General features: G+C 48.3%; 6 protein-coding genes across 6 annotated transcripts; 3 read left to right on the top strand and 3 right to left on the bottom strand.

Moving 5' to 3' along the window:
- Positions 1-70: 70 nt before the first annotated feature.
- On the bottom strand, positions 71-445 carry N7532_005572 (uncharacterized protein; the record flags this gene model as incomplete). Its single annotated transcript, XM_056618066.1, has 2 exons — positions 71-163; positions 329-445. The coding sequence occupies 2 exons, from the start codon at positions 443-445 to the stop codon at positions 71-73; spliced, it is 210 nt and encodes a 69-aa protein (XP_056474225.1).
- Positions 446-1,458: 1,013 nt separating this feature from the next.
- On the bottom strand, positions 1,459-3,862 carry N7532_005571 (uncharacterized protein; the record flags this gene model as incomplete). Its single annotated transcript, XM_056618065.1, has 13 exons — positions 1,459-1,625; positions 1,683-1,855; positions 1,907-2,007; positions 2,058-2,365; positions 2,431-2,481; positions 2,533-2,817; positions 2,879-2,948; positions 3,011-3,194; positions 3,242-3,387; positions 3,437-3,531; positions 3,583-3,632; positions 3,685-3,718; positions 3,772-3,862. 13 exons carry the CDS (start codon positions 3,860-3,862, stop codon positions 1,459-1,461), a joined length of 1,755 nt encoding a protein of 584 aa, XP_056474224.1.
- A 3,687-nt stretch (positions 3,863-7,549) lies between these two features.
- N7532_005570 (uncharacterized protein) lies at positions 7,550-8,117 on the top strand (the record flags this gene model as incomplete). Its single annotated transcript, XM_056618064.1, has 3 exons — positions 7,550-7,595; positions 7,624-7,798; positions 7,856-8,117. The coding sequence occupies 3 exons, from the start codon at positions 7,550-7,552 to the stop codon at positions 8,115-8,117; spliced, it is 483 nt and encodes a 160-aa protein (XP_056474223.1).
- A 305-nt stretch (positions 8,118-8,422) lies between these two features.
- On the top strand, positions 8,423-8,775 carry N7532_005569 (uncharacterized protein; the record flags this gene model as incomplete). The annotated part of the gene is made up of 2 exons (XM_056618063.1): positions 8,423-8,450; positions 8,504-8,775. The coding sequence occupies 2 exons, from the start codon at positions 8,423-8,425 to the stop codon at positions 8,773-8,775; spliced, it is 300 nt and encodes a 99-aa protein (XP_056474222.1).
- A 2,641-nt stretch (positions 8,776-11,416) lies between these two features.
- On the bottom strand, positions 11,417-12,298 carry N7532_005568 (uncharacterized protein; the record flags this gene model as incomplete). Its single annotated transcript, XM_056618062.1, has 1 exon — positions 11,417-12,298. One exon carries the CDS (start codon positions 12,296-12,298, stop codon positions 11,417-11,419), a length of 882 nt encoding a protein of 293 aa, XP_056474221.1.
- A 361-nt stretch (positions 12,299-12,659) lies between these two features.
- On the top strand, positions 12,660-13,574 carry N7532_005567 (uncharacterized protein; the record flags this gene model as incomplete). Its single annotated transcript, XM_056618061.1, has 1 exon — positions 12,660-13,574. One exon carries the CDS (start codon positions 12,660-12,662, stop codon positions 13,572-13,574), a length of 915 nt encoding a protein of 304 aa, XP_056474220.1.
- Between the last annotated feature and the right edge of the window lie 2,871 nt (positions 13,575-16,445).

Here is a 16,445-nt window from a genome sequence, read left to right as displayed (position 1 = left end):
GCACTTTGCTCTGGTTGCGCCCCACAGAGCAGCATGCTGCCCGGCACTCTTATACGCAATATTCTCGACATCAGCTCGCCACATTAGCCAAAGCCAGAGACTCAAGCGCATCGCGCATTCGTCTTCCAACCTTCCCACTCCTCCCATAGAAGTTGAAACCGCACTGGAATATCAGAATCTGTGCATCTATCATTTAATGTCATTGTCAGGAAACGCTACTGAAGTTCAAGACGAAAACCTATTGGCTGCTGCTGTGACTCTTCGGTTTTATGAAGAAATTGATGGTAAGTGATATAGAGAGTGTAATGATCCTTTATCAATACCTTACCTGGAATCTAATCCATACACCCACGCAGCACCATTGGTAGGCGTTGACGACGAAACATATTTGCGCGGAACCCAAGTATTCCTCGAAGCTCAGGCCTACCCTGCGGTTAGAGGACATGGTCTTCAAAATGCTGCATTGTGGGTTGGATTCCGTCAGGAGTTCCATAGCGCATTCATAAAACAGCGTCCTTTTCGCTTCGATTTAAGCTGCTGTGATTTTTCGGCATACAGATCTCTTGCCCCAGCTGATGACTCGACGTGGGCTAATCGCATAGTTTTACACTGCGCGGAGGCTCTGACATACTGTTATGGATATAATTGTCATGATCAAGAAACGTACGATCGCCTCTGTGACTTTAATGGAAAATGGTTTTCATCCAAACCGCCGACATTTAATCCGATCTACGATGAAGCGCCGGAGCGATCTAGGAATGAATTATTCCCCCAAGTATGGTTACTTGGGGACTGTCAAGGTATTTGAAATCTGATTCCCCCAAAATGTCTGCCGATACTAAATGGCTACAGTGACTGCGATCCAGCATTGGCTCCTGGCAAAGATTTTGCTTGCGGCATTCGATCCCAACATTCCTCAGATGGGCCCAACCCAAAAGTGTGCAGCGGAGCACAAGGATGTACGATACTCCCATCCTGTATTTTTCTTTCCTTGCTATACTATACCAACTCCTCCCACTTTAGCTTGAGATAAAGGGCAATGTCTTAAGGCTCTGTGGTATTGCCTATTCAAATAGCACAGCCCCGGGACTAATCACAGCGTGCATGGGTGATTCCATGTGTAAGCCTTTTTGATAAAGGGTCCATCAATAAAGTGCAGCAGTGGGCAGGCTAATTGTTGAAATAGATGGAGATCGGATTACTGAGCGATCGGAGCAGAATGCTCTATTGAATTTGTTGATTGAAACGGAACATCTCCATGCTTTGTCTACTAAAAAGGCCCAGAAACTGCTCAAAGAAGTTTGGGAGTGGGACAATTGATAGAAACCCATTGATCAGGCGAAAGCTCACGACTTGAGTGTCTGAAAATTGGCCCACCCACCCAATCCTAAGTCTCTGTCCAAATAGGTGGGACGCTTGAAAGTCAGGCTTTTGAACATATGCAGATGAGAAGGACACTCACGCGACTTCAATCACAGCGCACTTTCCACTGTCCACGATTTCCTTCCCCTTGTTTATAGCGGTCTCTAGATCGTCTTGTGTTTTAACTGTGGCACCCCACGCATTGCCTGCGGCAGTTGCAATTCCTGGGTAATCAGGCGAGGGCTCGAATGAGATATTGAGATCTATATAGAGGGCGGTGTTAGCTCAGATTATGGCGAGGATTCTCAGACTAAACTAGCCTTTTCTGTTTGACTTGGATGATAGTCCATTTTCGTGAACCAGCAAAGCCGAAACCTTTGGCGCGTTCCAGCCCCCATTGTTCAGAACAATAAGCAAAAATGGAACATCGTAGCGCCGCGCGATCCAATAAACGCTCTCCATTTGGGAAAAGAGATAGACTCCATCCCCAACACTAAGACTCTATTAGTGCTGTAATTGACCTGATCAGTTTCAGGGCTCTCACATTCCACAAACGAAGGAACCGGGTTTCGCCATCTTGACACCCAGGGTTGCACCACCTCCCCATCCTAGACCGCCTGCGCCACTACCAACCAAGCTTCCAGGCTGATATGATGTGTCAGAGTATATATTGCAGAATTGAGAAATGATCTTACCGTAGTTAAGTTCAAATGGTGGATTAAGTGGCCTGCATTTGTGACAGCTTCGAGCACAAAAGTGGTGTCTTGAGGAAGATGTTGACGTAGCCGGGAAGCGAGATAGGGCACAGTGACAGTGCCATCTGAGGGAGGTGACGCTAAACTTGCCAGAACAGCTCGCCATTCACTATAACGTACTCGGCGAGCTTCAAACTCTGCGGCGTATTGGGTCTTGTCCAAATTCTGACTGTCGATAAATCCATTTAACTGCCTCAGCGCAAGCTCACCGCTGACTTTAAGGCGACGGGTTGCACTGATGGAGAAAACTTTGTGATTCCTAACTGTCAGAATGTGCACCATTAAAGTCAAGTGTTGAGATTGGGTAGCATACGTGGCATCTGCTGCTTCAACGGATCGACATCGAGGTGGAATATTTTTGTCCCTTAAAGGGTCAGTCGAAGCGTCAAAACCTTCCAGGGCAGAGGCAACCCACCTTTTTTCGGCTTTCCAGCAGTTGGAATCCAGGGTACATCACAATCTAGTATCAGGATAACATCGGCTTCTAGAACTGCAGGGTGCGTAGTCACCGTCACGCCAAGATATGCCTCATGGTCACTGGGGATGCACAAATCCGAACCGACCATTTCCACGACACTCACTGGGAGCTTATCACAGAGTTCTTCTAGCAAAGGGGGTGTATTGCGATTGCGGCCAAGATATCCCGTGATGATGAGTGGCTTTTTGGCACTCATGAGAGTTTTGGCGATCAATTGGACCTCTGATAACCGAATTCGAAGTTAGAACATATCGCATTCTGTCGGTTTCAGATAGGCAGTTACCGGACTCGGGTAGTGCACTCGCGACAATTGGGCTGAGGAGTTCTTCCTCGAGGAATACCTTGTCGACTTCCTAGAAGCTCAGTTAATTAGTTGAAATGCGCTTCGTACCCATTGTAGTGCATCCGGTCTTACCTCCTCTAGAACCTCTCGTGCTGCCATGAGATATGCCGGGCCCTTCGGGTCAGACAGGGTGAACTGTAACGCTCTGTTTACCATTTCTTTGATATTGCGTCCTGATTTGATCTCCCCTGTGTATCTGCAATATTGCCGAACAATCGCCGCTTGGTCCGGCACATCCTGTAGCCAGTGAATGAATCTGCAGCAAGTTAGAAACAGCAATTCAAGGGAATAAGGGTATCTTACTCGGTTCGTGAGCCAAGTAACTCCCCTCGTTGAGTGAAAGGACTTAGGCCCGCAAAGCAAAGGACAGGCACTCTGCCGACTGATGCATTGTGAACCGATTGGCCGAGGGCAAGAGTCCCACAGTCTACATGAACAAGTACGCATTGCTGGAGAATGTCAACTAAGGCCAAATAGTTAAGAAACGAGTCAGCTTACCGGAATTCCAGTAACCTGGGCATACCCCAAAGCTGCGGAAAGTGCAACCAACTCCGAAGGACAGGTAATTATTTTAGGGAAATTTGCCAGCTTCTCTATTTTCACATCAGCATCCAAACATCCCACTTCTCCTCGAGACTTCTCACCTTGCTTCGCTTTGATCATCGCCTCAAGTAAGGCAGGGTGGTCACTCCCTCTAGTAATCATGTTAGAAGGGCTGCGATCGCGAGCTGGTTGAAAGAACATACAAATTGACAAAACAGTGCGTCACCCCCGCCTCGGCTATCAAGAAGATTTAGTCTCCGAACGTCAGTAAAGAAAGATATCGACCCTACCAAGGGCCTCGAAGAAGCCTTCTGCAGCGGTTGTCAGCTCGCCGTTCTGAACGACATCATCATCATAGCGAGCGCGCTTGTTGGGAGGCATAATCAGTTATCTCAAGTGGAATAATTCGAGGTCGCTTTCTAGTTTCAGATCAGCAGAGGTGGGAGATGTTATACGAATTTCAGTCGCAAGCGAAGGCAACGGCAGGAGACATGGAAGAGCGGGCCTCGGGATCTCCGCGAGCCAACCGAATCCCGCCCACGGCCCCGCCCCAACGATCCCACAAAGTCGGCAGCGAGCGGCATCAGTGATTGATTGCAACCATTCTACAATTGTCCACTGATATGTTTCATATGGTCATGGGCAAGGGCAAATTAAGGCTGTGTCTACAAATATCTCTTTAAGGGAAGTGAAAGCAGTTGTTAGGTTGCGACGTGAGGGCAGTTACTAGTGGTGCTGGCGAACTCCCCCCCCCTCTCCAGGGGACTCCAGCTCCGCTGGGTGGTGTATGCCAAAAAGCCTGCGGAGCAAAGCATGAGTAAGTATTCTTAGTCCGTGCCTGTATGCATTCTATGAATATAGGGCGAACCATAGCCCACTATATTTTTTCTGGTTCTGTAGTTCAATTCTCCTGTCTGACAAAGGCACAGCGCGGAAATATACCCGTGGCGGCAGATGAATCCACGTGACTGGTTCATACACGTGATGGGACGCGTTCTCCCCGCACGGCAAAAAAAGAGCATTCTCACCGCCCGTTGTACACCGATCAGCGGCCCCAGCAGTATACAGTCACGTGGTGGGACTTGGTTCGACGGTGTTCGTCCCCAACCAATACTGAATTGCATCAAGTCTCTCGTTGGGCACTGGTAGGCTCAGAGGTGCTGATCATAGATAGCAATGTCAACCATGAAAATCTCGGATATATATAGCCATGTGTGCAGTACGGAACGGAAATCGTCGACTGAATTTCTGTTAGCCTACGGGCATTCCATACAGGATGGGTCGAATATCAGTTGCACTACCCCGTAGGTCTGGCGAGTTTCTTCAATCTTATAAGTGCCCCATCCCCACCCCAGGCTCGTTTATTATATCCTATTTCGCACCGCAACGTCAAAAATAGCTGGAGTCTGCACCGCACTGGCCCCACAGCCGTTCATAATATTCCACCTGGGCATCTCGCACCACACCACTGAAAATAGCCAGGATTGGCACGGTACATCGAGCATCTTAGGATAAGCCTAATAGTCGGCTAGTATAGTACGTGTGATTAATACTTCCTCGGTAGTCACAATAAGGCAGGCCAACACATCGGGACTGGATGTGGATTGGCGCTGCATCTCCTATCGCAAACTTGGCAACATACCTGATTTGAAACTGACAAATCAGCCTCTATGTCGGGTATACTCAAATAATTATTCCACCAAAAATGCCAGCTTGGCTTTTTTAAGGGGCGCATTTTACGTACATATGCAGTCCGTCAGCTCGGCCCATGCCTATGCCTTAGGGATACTAGTCATTGGAAGGATTCGAGGTCAGGGCCCCATTTATGGCGCCCGTACGCTAATGCTACATTACCTACTAGTATTGCCGAGGACTATTCGTAGAGACTCCGTCAAGGAAGATGTTCCAGTCTGCCCACCATGAAAATTACGCCGCACAGACGATGCATTTTCAGGCTCATTGTTGGTCAATTACAGGGCTGTTGGACTTAAAAATATTGGCCTAGTTTGCAAATACAACCTTACACGAAATATGGGAATGGGCTAAGAATTAATGAAAATAGGTAGTAGTCGCCTGTGCATGTATAAAGATGTGAAACTCGACTCTTCATTCTCTATGAGCCGACATGGACGCATGGATATGCTCCAATCGCATCATATTCATCCTATTCAGCTACAGTGTGGAAATATAAGCCTCTGGTATTTTGTTGCTATAATATCTTCAGCCGCGAACAGATTCACATGTAGTACGGACCTTTAACCGGACTCTTACGGCTCCGAGGAGTCTTGGAAGTCCGACTATATTTTCAGACCGTAGCCCCAAGAGCTATGCCAAATGAAGTACATATCGTACTTGATTGGATGGACATGTTGCCCCATTAATGCTGATCAGTAGGATCCGACTCTAGGCTGCACGGTAAATACTGGAAGAATCAACCTTCCTTCAGGCCTTGGCCCTCTTCACGGACACGGAAATCTATAACCTGAGCACCTCACATCCATATTGTACTTCGATTTGGATCAATAAAGATGCCTCATGTGACGTATTACAAATTCTCGCAGCTTAGGGAAAGCCCGATCCCGCAGTCTACAGATTGGAAAGCTACATAAAGGCCATAACGGCCGCCTTGATCTCCATGAGAAACGGTTGTGAATCACATTCAAACAACCGCATCAAAATCCTAAGATAATCCCAGTCATTTCTGGTGTAAGGTACTCTTCTGTCTTTGGAAAGTTGGTATAGTTGCAAGTACTGATAGATGGGGATTGATTTCAGTATTCGAAATGCGCCATTTCATCCTTTCCGGAACTTTTCTCCTAGCCGATTTGGCCAAACTGTCCTATGCGGCTGGACAGGGCAACGCCACCGTGAACTCAGGGCCGCTCTCCCAATGAGGTTGTTCTGCCCCGATACCGACTGTAGTGAGGACTGCGGTGAATTTGTTGACATGAGCAATTCAGGCTGTCTCAACCGGGGAAGCGCTCCATCCTTCGAAGTCCAAGGAGACGTTCCAATCTTCTTTACCCGTCTTGCCTCTAAGGATACGGATTGTCCCTGCCAGTCTGATTGCATGGAAGGTGACGGCGCAAGCAGTGGCTGGACTGCCGGTTGCCATAAGGTTCCTATGAGCATGAGCTCCTGGCGATGGGTCTTGGACTACAATGGCAACAGTACAGAACAAAAATTGCTAAGCATTTTCTGCTAGCTCTTGCCTCCGTTATTCATATTTATACGAATTCGAGAGCACTGCACCAGTGTGCGCATCCTTGTGTTCATCAACTGTATGCTTGCTCACGATCTTGGGCTAAAGACTTGCTTCATTCAAGTCATTCAGATTGCTTTCACACACTCTCTCTAAATTGACCGATCAACTTGTCACCCGCAACTTTGACTTACACTGTAGTAGTATATTTTCATGCACTACTACATATTTTTTTATTACTGTATTTTTTTTATTTTCATAGAGTAATGGTACCGGAGTCGCCACCAGCTGATATACTTCGCTACTGCGTGAAGTCTGGCGATTTGACACCAAGACTGCACGTTTACAGCCCCGCCGCGTGAGTAATGTATTAAAATGGTATCTACTCTCCTATGCAGGTCCACGGGTTGGTTTATTGAGTGGAGTCGCGTGCAGCATTGCAGGTATCCACATGAAACCCCTCGGGATCTCCGCGATTGGTCACCACCCGTGGACACACTCGAAGAGAGAAAGACGCAAAACCCCTTCCCACCCCACCCCAATCCCCCACCAAATTCCTGGACCAGCCTGCTTTTTGTGGATCAATGAAGAAGAGACGAATGCGAATTTGACTGGACTTCCCACCAAATCGATGACGAGTAGGTTGCAATTTCTGTTTCAAGAACTACTCGTAACTTGGACCGCAACATTCCCCAACCGGACACACAAGTATAAAGGGTTGTCCATCCACATACACACGTGCGCTTTCTGACACTTTGTCCGATCAAGGTTTTTGGATATTTTGATCGCGAACAGGCCGTGTTACTGATGTTCCAAATGCTGCCCTAAGCAGCAGCCAAACATCTCGACTCATTGGGCATCACGATATGGCGAAAGGACGATGCTTCCCTGTTGGCTGTATGGAGGCCAAACGTGACAGCGAGTTTATTCAAGAGTTCAGTTAGCACTAATTTTCCGAGACTCTATCGATTTGCCAACACCAAAATGGCCCTCAAGGCAACTGGAAAGCCGAGTGCGAAAAGATGGGACAGGACGTCTGTGCGAATCTGTCAAACCAAGACATTTTTCCTCAAAATCGCGCCGATTATATCTCAGGCGAAACCAAATGACGGAAGGTATCCGCAAACCTTCTATAAAGCATTTGTACGATGCGTCTAACAACTTGACAATAGCCCTTTGCAATCGCTTCAAGTCCGAGTTTCAAACCCCTCTGGTCTGGGTGCACACGCAGGGGAAGACGAGTCGACGATCAAGATGGCCAAGAATTACTTTGAATCTGGCCTCAGAGACTACATTGGAAAAATACATACTCCATCAGTATGGTATAATCTACTGACACCCCTTGGATTAGGTCTCGATGTGGCCTTGGGCACAGTATTGGCGCAGATGCTACGCTTTGTTACCGAGCATGTTGAGGCACGAATAACCCAATGAACGTTTGAGCATGGTCTAACCCTTCTAGGTTCTCCACGACCCACCATACGCCGACTGGGGTGTTGCTTGACGGTAGGCAGTACTTCAGCATGGGATTTTACTCTACGAATGTTATGCGATAAGGCGACTACATTATCGTTGAGAATTACACATTTGCGAGCGCACTCGATACTGCATGGCCCCTCGGTATCGAAATACTATCCGTGGAGATGGACGAATAAGGCTTGATCCCCGAGCCCTCGGATCATTCTCTTTCGACTCTGAATGAAGCCGAAACAGGTTCTCGAAGTCTACTTCTCCTGTATATGGTTCCCAATGTTCAGAACCTGGCGGGTACTACTTAGTCGCTTAACAGAAGAAAGAAAATTTTCTCTGTCGCACAAAAGTACGACTTGCTCATCGTGGAAGACGAGTCGTGCTATTATTTGCAGCTGTTCGAATACGAGAAAGGGGTTTTAGGAATGCACCTCAGGGCCAGGAGCTTATCCCCTCAAACTTGAGTCTTGACGTGGATGGACGGGTCCTTCGCATGAACTCCTTATCCAAAATTCTTGCGTCGGGTGCAAGGATAGGATGGGTGACAGCCTCGCATCGGGTCATTCAAAAGTTTGTTCGACAGAACGAAACTTCATCTCAGCATCCAAGTGGATTTTTCTAGGCGGTGATATACAGGTTTTTGAATCACCACTGGGACTACCTCCAAACCATTATGCCATACATAGATGTCACCGGTCATTGCGCGTGAGAAAGGCCAACCTTCAGTCCAGCACCAAGCACTCGCGCCCATGATTGCATTTTCACTCCTCGTGGCAGAGAGCTATCCGCTTCTTGGTAAATCTTTTTTCTCAGCGCTATGTATACGGATCACAATGCCATGAAGCACTAGTATAATTCGCAAGCCGGAGGAATGAACGCAACGCAGAAATCTGGTTGGCTCAAATTGTCGCATGACCGTCACTCCTGGTTGAGACCAGAGCTGTTGGCTTCCAAGGCACCACTTGCATAGCGAATATGTGGACGGTAGTATATCATGGCAACATGCCACTCTTCTCCGCAACGGGCTTTCTATTGTGTCTGTCTCATTATTCTACATACCTAGTGTGGCACGAGCCGCAGGGGAAGAGATATTGATCCTTTCCCGGGGGACTTTCTTCGACTGTGGAGCCGGTCGGGTTCGGAAACGCCTGCTCCCGCGGCTACGGGGAAACAAAGTCCTCTTACAATAAGGAGGCCGAGGGGGCTGTGAATTGGGCAGATAATCGTTGGCCTTCCGCATCCTGCGCGAAACCGCGACGTCAACATCGTATACGCATCGTTCTGTATCGGGCTGAGCTTCAGAAACCTAGGTGATCCCAAGTGTGCAGCAGCCAGAAATGGCAGCCTCCATGATCCGATGTGGTTACGTCTCAGCAGCTTCCCTATCCGTCCTTGGAGGACTGCGGCAGTATCCATCGACTGTAAGCCAAGGACCTTCACGAGGCTTTGGCTGGGCCATCAACCGGACCACGGTGGTCTCAGCGCATTTAATTCAGACTACACAGACCGAAATAAGCAGCGTATGCCTCCCAAGTACCTCCACATGCAGCGAACCAGGTACCACCCGATGACTCCAGCACCGACTGCAATACTCAGCGTTCCACCGAAATGAAGGACGATCATTCAATATCGTATCTATTTCAATTGTCCGTGGCAAGCGTAGTCCAGTGAACGAACACCCCCGATGCCCACCACATTCAAACGCCAATGCACCTAGAGCCGACTTCGCCAGTGCCATACGATAACGCTCATCGTACCTAAAATGGATACGAATACAGATCGCATGGCCGGCCATCCATGCTTCCGTGACAGTGACCTCTCCAAACATAGTGCGATCCCATCTCTCCGGGCGTTGGATGCTTTGTTACCTAATGAAGGACACAAACATGGACGCCAGTGAATCCATGGTGAATGGACCCAGACTGAAGGATGAGAGGCACCTCACACCGCCCATATCAACCCCAAGGCAAATGCACGGCACGTGGGTCGATGTTTCTACGTTCGAGGAAGAATCAATCTCTACCCTACCTGCTCCTCATTGATGGCCTTGAGGTTTGCTGGAACGAGGACACAGCGCCTCGCTGGCTTCTATACTGTGCTAGAAGCTCTCAGCATAACTTGCACATTAGGAAAAAATTGTCCAAAATTCGAGCGTTACCCGCTCATGAAGTTATGACAGGATTCGACTCTCTCCGCCCAAGACCAACGCATGTGTGAAGGTTAACATGTACATCCAGAACGACTAAGATTTCCTACGTTCTTGCGCCCGTCTACCTACAACAGGGAAAACATTGCGGTTGCTCAAGTTGCCAGATATTTCGGTTTCATGTGAGCACACGGAGAAGTGCCATGAATGTATCTGGTTGTGCGGAAACCAGACGCTCAGCATGGCACCTGGCGGTGCACACATCAAAGTGTCCAGATATAATACCTGGAAGCCAAAATGAGGAATTTGAAGAATTGTCAAGGATTGTGAATCAAATAAATGTCCCGTCTGCCCGAAGCGATCCCGCACCAGAGGCCATGGCAACTCGTTCAGCGAATGCTACGAGGAGGGTTCTTGTGCATTAGCCTAGGAAAGACGAGTACCGGATATCGGTGGGAGCAAAGCCTGAGCGAGCTCCGTATGAGGCAATTGCACCGGCAGGATGTGATTAGTCCCTGATGCGACAAATTTGTGCCACATGTGGCCAACTGTTGATGCGATAAGCCGCTCCCTCCGTATACGATTCATTCAGAACTAGACGGCTAAGATAATTGCAGTTCTCAGCCACACCACTTTGTGAACTCGTACTTCAGGCTCTATTTACGTAGGAAGTTGCTAGGAAATCCATTCAATCCGAAAATCAATCTGTGTCTGCATTGAACGAGAGGTCTTGGCGACATGTCATGCTTGGCGTAGAAGTATAGACCGACACTCCTTGATTCCTGGTTGAGGACTATGCCACCATTACCGATTTGGCCCTTCCTCCTAATCCAGGTTCCGCACCACGCGCTACTACTCTCTGCTATTTTCATTCACCCTAGCCGAGAGCCTTCGGGCCTGATTCGGTCGATGATACCCGAAGTCAATGAAAACCTCCTGTCGCAAACAGCTATGGTTCTAAGTGAGGATTTCAAGGGCGACAAAAAATATGTTGGGGAGATAGTCGGCCAGAGAGTTTCCGCTTTGGTTCAGCAACAGCTGATAGGCACTGTAAGTGCCACGGATTTGAGCCATCCACACGTGAAAGATGGTCAGCTTGAGCGCAAGATGTCCACTTCTATTGTGCTGGGCGAAGGATTTGGCTGAAGACAAAGGATGCCATAGCCGGTGTCAGCCTCATGCTGCTGCTGTCCTCGCCGGCCGCGCACTGCCTTAAGACTTTGACAGCAATTTCGCGCGTAACAAAAACCTTGTTAAAGGACTGTTTGGTATACTCGATAGTATCAACGGCGGTGGCCGGTGGAAAATGTTTTCTCTTTTTACTTCTGCCATCCACACGCATATCCTTGAGAGATTTGGTTTGCAGGACATGCAGACTGGCAGCATGCAACCGGCGTGGAGCGAGGTCGAAAGGTGCGCCGTAGTGTACGTTGACGGTCGTATCCGTCCGATTGAGGAAGAACAGCATGAACTCCATGGTTGCAGGCAAGTTGATGAAGAAAAGCGTCAGCTTAGGGCTCCACTCCATCTTGTAAATGGTTCCCTTGAAGACGGACGGTTCTCTGTACAACTGCAGGGTAAACATCCCGACGAGCTCATCCATGCTGGTGTTTTCGCGCTCAATTGTCTCCACGAACTGGAAATCCTTGGACCTGAGGCTGGGCTGTAATTCAAACTCTGTATCTTCTTTGTGAAGAGCACCCTGAGCAAGAGCCTGGCTGAGAGGCCATGTCTTCACCTTGGTGGACCCGTGCTCGGCCTTAATCGCCTTGGCGGAGTTTGGAAATAGAAGCACTCTGGAGAACTGAGTCATTGAGGCGATAATGATGGTAGAGAAGCCGCGCATGCCAACAATGGCATCTTCCATGGACACATTGTGAAAAATATATCGAGTTGTCGTGGTTTTGTCCTGGCGGCGCAACCTATAGACGTGCAATTGGTCACTGTATTTGTAGATATCCACTCTAACCTTCAAATTCACTGCTTTGTTGTGTCCCATTGTTGTTAAATTTGTCAGTGGAGGAAACCAAAAAGGGATATCGCGAACAGTTATCAAGTGACATTGCCCATTGTTTATGTAACAAGATACTCGGCCCACGCCAAAGCTACGAATTAGTTACACTCGGTTGGCGCAAGACTCTTGGCGAGAAGATGTAGATCTGCTTGGCATGAAAACTGGGCCGAGTCATTGGTGAGGGCCTCGTATTTCCGGACTCGATCCACTTTTCGCGGAAACTGATCAACATCGCATAATTTTAGAACAAAAGGAGGCTCAGTTCAGGAGCACACAATGATCTCCCATGCAACTCGAATTCTTCGTTTTAGAGATATTTACAGAAAATTCACTCTCCGCAAAACCAATGCTATTCTCAATACTCTCTTTTCTGTGGCTTGCCACAGCGGCCATGGCTGCGGTATCAGGCTCGTTAAGCCCTGCCAGAATCGAGCTCGACGTTGTTTTTCCTCGCAACGCTACCTACAATACGATGACTACACCTCCGATTGTTCTCGCGATGCAAAACGCCCCAACTGCTGCATTTTTTGACTATGATCTGTCCTGGAATCTCGAAAGTGATAGCTTTTTCTACTTATCCAGCACTTTCAACACATACAACTTCGGGAAAAAGTTCAATTACACCTCGGGCGACACTGCTGTGCTTCTTGATTCCGCTCCCTTTGGCCAAGAACTAGACGCTGGCCACTATAGCCTTTCTTGGGAGCTCAGTACATCACATTGTACTCATGAGGGGTCCGAGACTATTATCGAAACCAGCAACGTTGCTTCGGGAACACTCTACTTCACCGTCGTTGCCGACAAGAGTGGCACGGATTATGGTCTCTCAGAATGCCCTGGGTACTTAGGCAGTTTCGCAGCTAAATCCGCGACGGATACCTGTCCTGAAGTGATCGAAGACGAAAGCGAGCCTCGGCCGTGCGATGCCAAGATGAAAGATGACCAGATTAAGTGTGTGGAATCATATCTTTCTGGGGAGACCGACATGGAAATATGCACCTCTGCATTTGATGATATCGAATCAGGAGACAAGGTTGAATGGAAATATGCCGATGAAGCGCGACAGGCGAACGATCATGCTGCTGGCTCAAGCGACCAAGATGATCCAAACAACTCATCTGTCACATCGAGCTCCTCAAATGAGGATAAGCCCGATGAAACTGATGATTCGTCGGAAGATTCTGATTCTTTGGCGACTACAATCCGACCCAACTTTGTTTGTCCGGCTCTTGCCATAGTGGCATTGAGCTTTGTCCTATAATCTATAGAGTGAAAAGGCGGCATAAGTGTCATATAATATAGGAAATGTAACTACCCAATCCTGGCTATGATGAATAACGTAATTCCCAAGCGACCCGCGCACCCCATCCAAAAACGCGTACTTCTTTACTATCCCAATCAATTCATCCGCTCACTATGCCACAAATTCGCACTATTTCTACCCATTCGCGTGAGAACCAGGAGCGCAGGCTATTACTTGCTATAGAGGCTCTCAAAAATGACGAAAATCTATCTGTTCGACGCGCCGCGCGCATTTTCGAATTCCCCGAGACTACCCTCGGCGACCGCCGCAGTGGTATCACCGAACGCGCTACTACTCGCGCAAACAACCATAAATTGACCGAATTGGAAGAGAAATCGCTAGAAAATTGGATACTCTCTATGGACGATTGTGAAATTGCTCCCCGGCACGAATTGGTACGAGAGATGGCCAATTTACTACTCTCCCAGCGCGGCAAAGGCCCTCCGGGAGTAGTAGGTAAAAATTGGGTTACCAATTATATCGAGCGTACACCAGAGCTTGATTCTGGCTATACCCGCCGCAGATTCGCTATACCCGCCGCAGATACTATCAACGCGCTCTCTGTGAGGACCCAAAGCTCATTCAACAATGGTTTAACCTCGTACAAGAGGTAATTTGCAAGCACGGTATCCATCAAGATGATACATACAATTTCGGTGAAACTGGCTTCGCAATGGGTCTTTGCAGTACTGCTAAGGTAGTAACGCGCGCTGGTTACTATGGGAAAAGTGCTAAGATTCAACCTGGAAATCGTGAGTGGGTAACAGCAATTGAATCAATCAGCGCGGCCGGATGGGCGTTACCGCCGATGATTATATTCAAAGCTAAAACCTACAATTCGGCCTGGTTTTCCTCGCAAATTGATCTTCCGAACGATTGGTCTCTTGAAGTTAGCAATAACGGATGGACGACGAATGAGATTGGCCTTCGGTGGCTACGAAACCACTTTATACCATTAACTAATGGTCGGACGAAGGGTAGATGGCGCCTCTTAGTATTGGATGGGCATTGAAGCCATATGACCGCCCAGTTCGATCAATTATGCATGGAAAATGATATTATATCAATCTGCATGCCTCCACACTCGTCACACTTGCTCCAACCGCTTGATGTAGGCCGCTTTTCTATTATCAAGCGGGTATATGGTCAATTAGTTCAGTCGATGATGGCTAATGGTATTAGCCATATTTACAAGCTTGATTTCTTATCGAATTACCCTCTTGCGCGTAGCGAGGCATATACACCATCAGTTATAGTGAGCGCATTCGCTGGCGCTCGTCTTGTACCTCTCTCTGCGCAACGGGAATTAGATAAATTGAATATTCAGGTCAATACTACCCCGCCAGGTAGTAGAGCAGGCGATAGTGGTAGCAGGGGATTTATCCCCTGTACGCCGAAGCCCATTGAAATTCAGCGTCAAGCAAGATCAATCAGCAAGCTATTACAACAGTCAAATCTATGTAATATTGAGAGAGCTCTAGTGCAGATTGAACAATTAGCAAAGGGTACGCGTTTATGTATGACAGAGCTCTATATTTGGCCGATCTTGACCGAATCGGCTAATACCACCAATGCCGTAGTTGCCGCAGAGCCCAGTACCGCAGGGCAATATAGCTACTAGAGGGCACCACCGCGCTGTGGTAATTGTGGCACAACTGGACATAAAAGATCAATGTGTAACGTTTAGTCTAGTATATTTATCAATCTCATATCTTTATTGGTGGTTGAATAATATTCAAAATCGGTAGGGGTTAATGGGCGGGGTGCGCGGGTCGCTTGGGAATTACGTTATATACAGCCAACATTAGCCGCACATCAGCAGGTTAGTAGAATGGTGGGTGACCATATGCAAATCCCTGCTGTTGAAATGTCTCTTTTCGTCTTTCTCCGTGTCGTACCGAGCTGTATGGGGTCCTGAGGAGCGAAGAGATTATCGGACGGTTGCATCGATGGCTATCTGATCTGCGGGATTCGATCACGCGGGCGCTCCAAGGTGACAGCGATCGTGATCGACCAGTGAAACGCCAACAGTCGGCCTTCAGAGGTATCATGTATTCTAGCGACATGAGTCAAAAGACTTAAAACCTATCGAAGGGCGACGGGAAATATGGTGCAAAACGCCGATCAAGCAGACTTCGAACAGGATGAGCGCGTCGTGGGTGGTGACCACATACCCTGGGAAAATGGGCTTCAGCACGGCCGTGCGTTTCATCATAATGGATGGGAAAGAGAGGAGGGTTGGGCTGAGCCCAGGTGGAAAGAGACCAGAATCCAGGTGGGCACCGACTGATTGAATCAGAGACCCTACACTTACTCCGACTGCAACGTGCAACGGTGCCCACAATGTTCCAGAATACCTGGTCTGCTAAGCCATGCTATCATTAGTTACCAGCTGCCTCTCATTGTTGATTAGCGCAAAAAGCTAGAGTGAAACTCCCATGGAAATCTCAGCAAGCAACAGTGGACCAGCAGGATATGAGGTACCAACAGCCAATGAAATAACATCTCACCAGGCGCAGGGACTTGGCAGACAGTCGACGCTAAGCGACGCAGCGCAGCCTGTCAAGAAACGAGGAACGGCCGACCTTGCATCCACTCTGAAATCAATGCGTAGATATTGAGGCAGATGTGAGGGACGAAAATAGATATAAAAACACAACAGGACTGATTTTCAAGTGCCTCCAAACCAATTCAACTGTGAATCAACTCCTGGTCTCGCTCATAGAAGGAGCCCTTTGACGTACTTATCGGGAGGAGAGTGTTACACAGACGGAAAAGATTTCCAGCCCGCGTTGGCCTGTACGAGGGAAGGACCGGTACCCAGCCTCC

This window comes from Penicillium argentinense (assembly GCF_028826775.1).
Source record: "Penicillium argentinense strain IBT 30761 chromosome Unknown utg000005l_segment0_segment0, whole genome shotgun sequence".
Classification (NCBI taxonomy): Eukaryota; Fungi; Ascomycota; class Eurotiomycetes; order Eurotiales; family Aspergillaceae; genus Penicillium; species Penicillium argentinense.
Note: the sequence above shows the minus strand (reverse complement) of the source record. Positions and strands in the feature narration are given on the sequence as shown.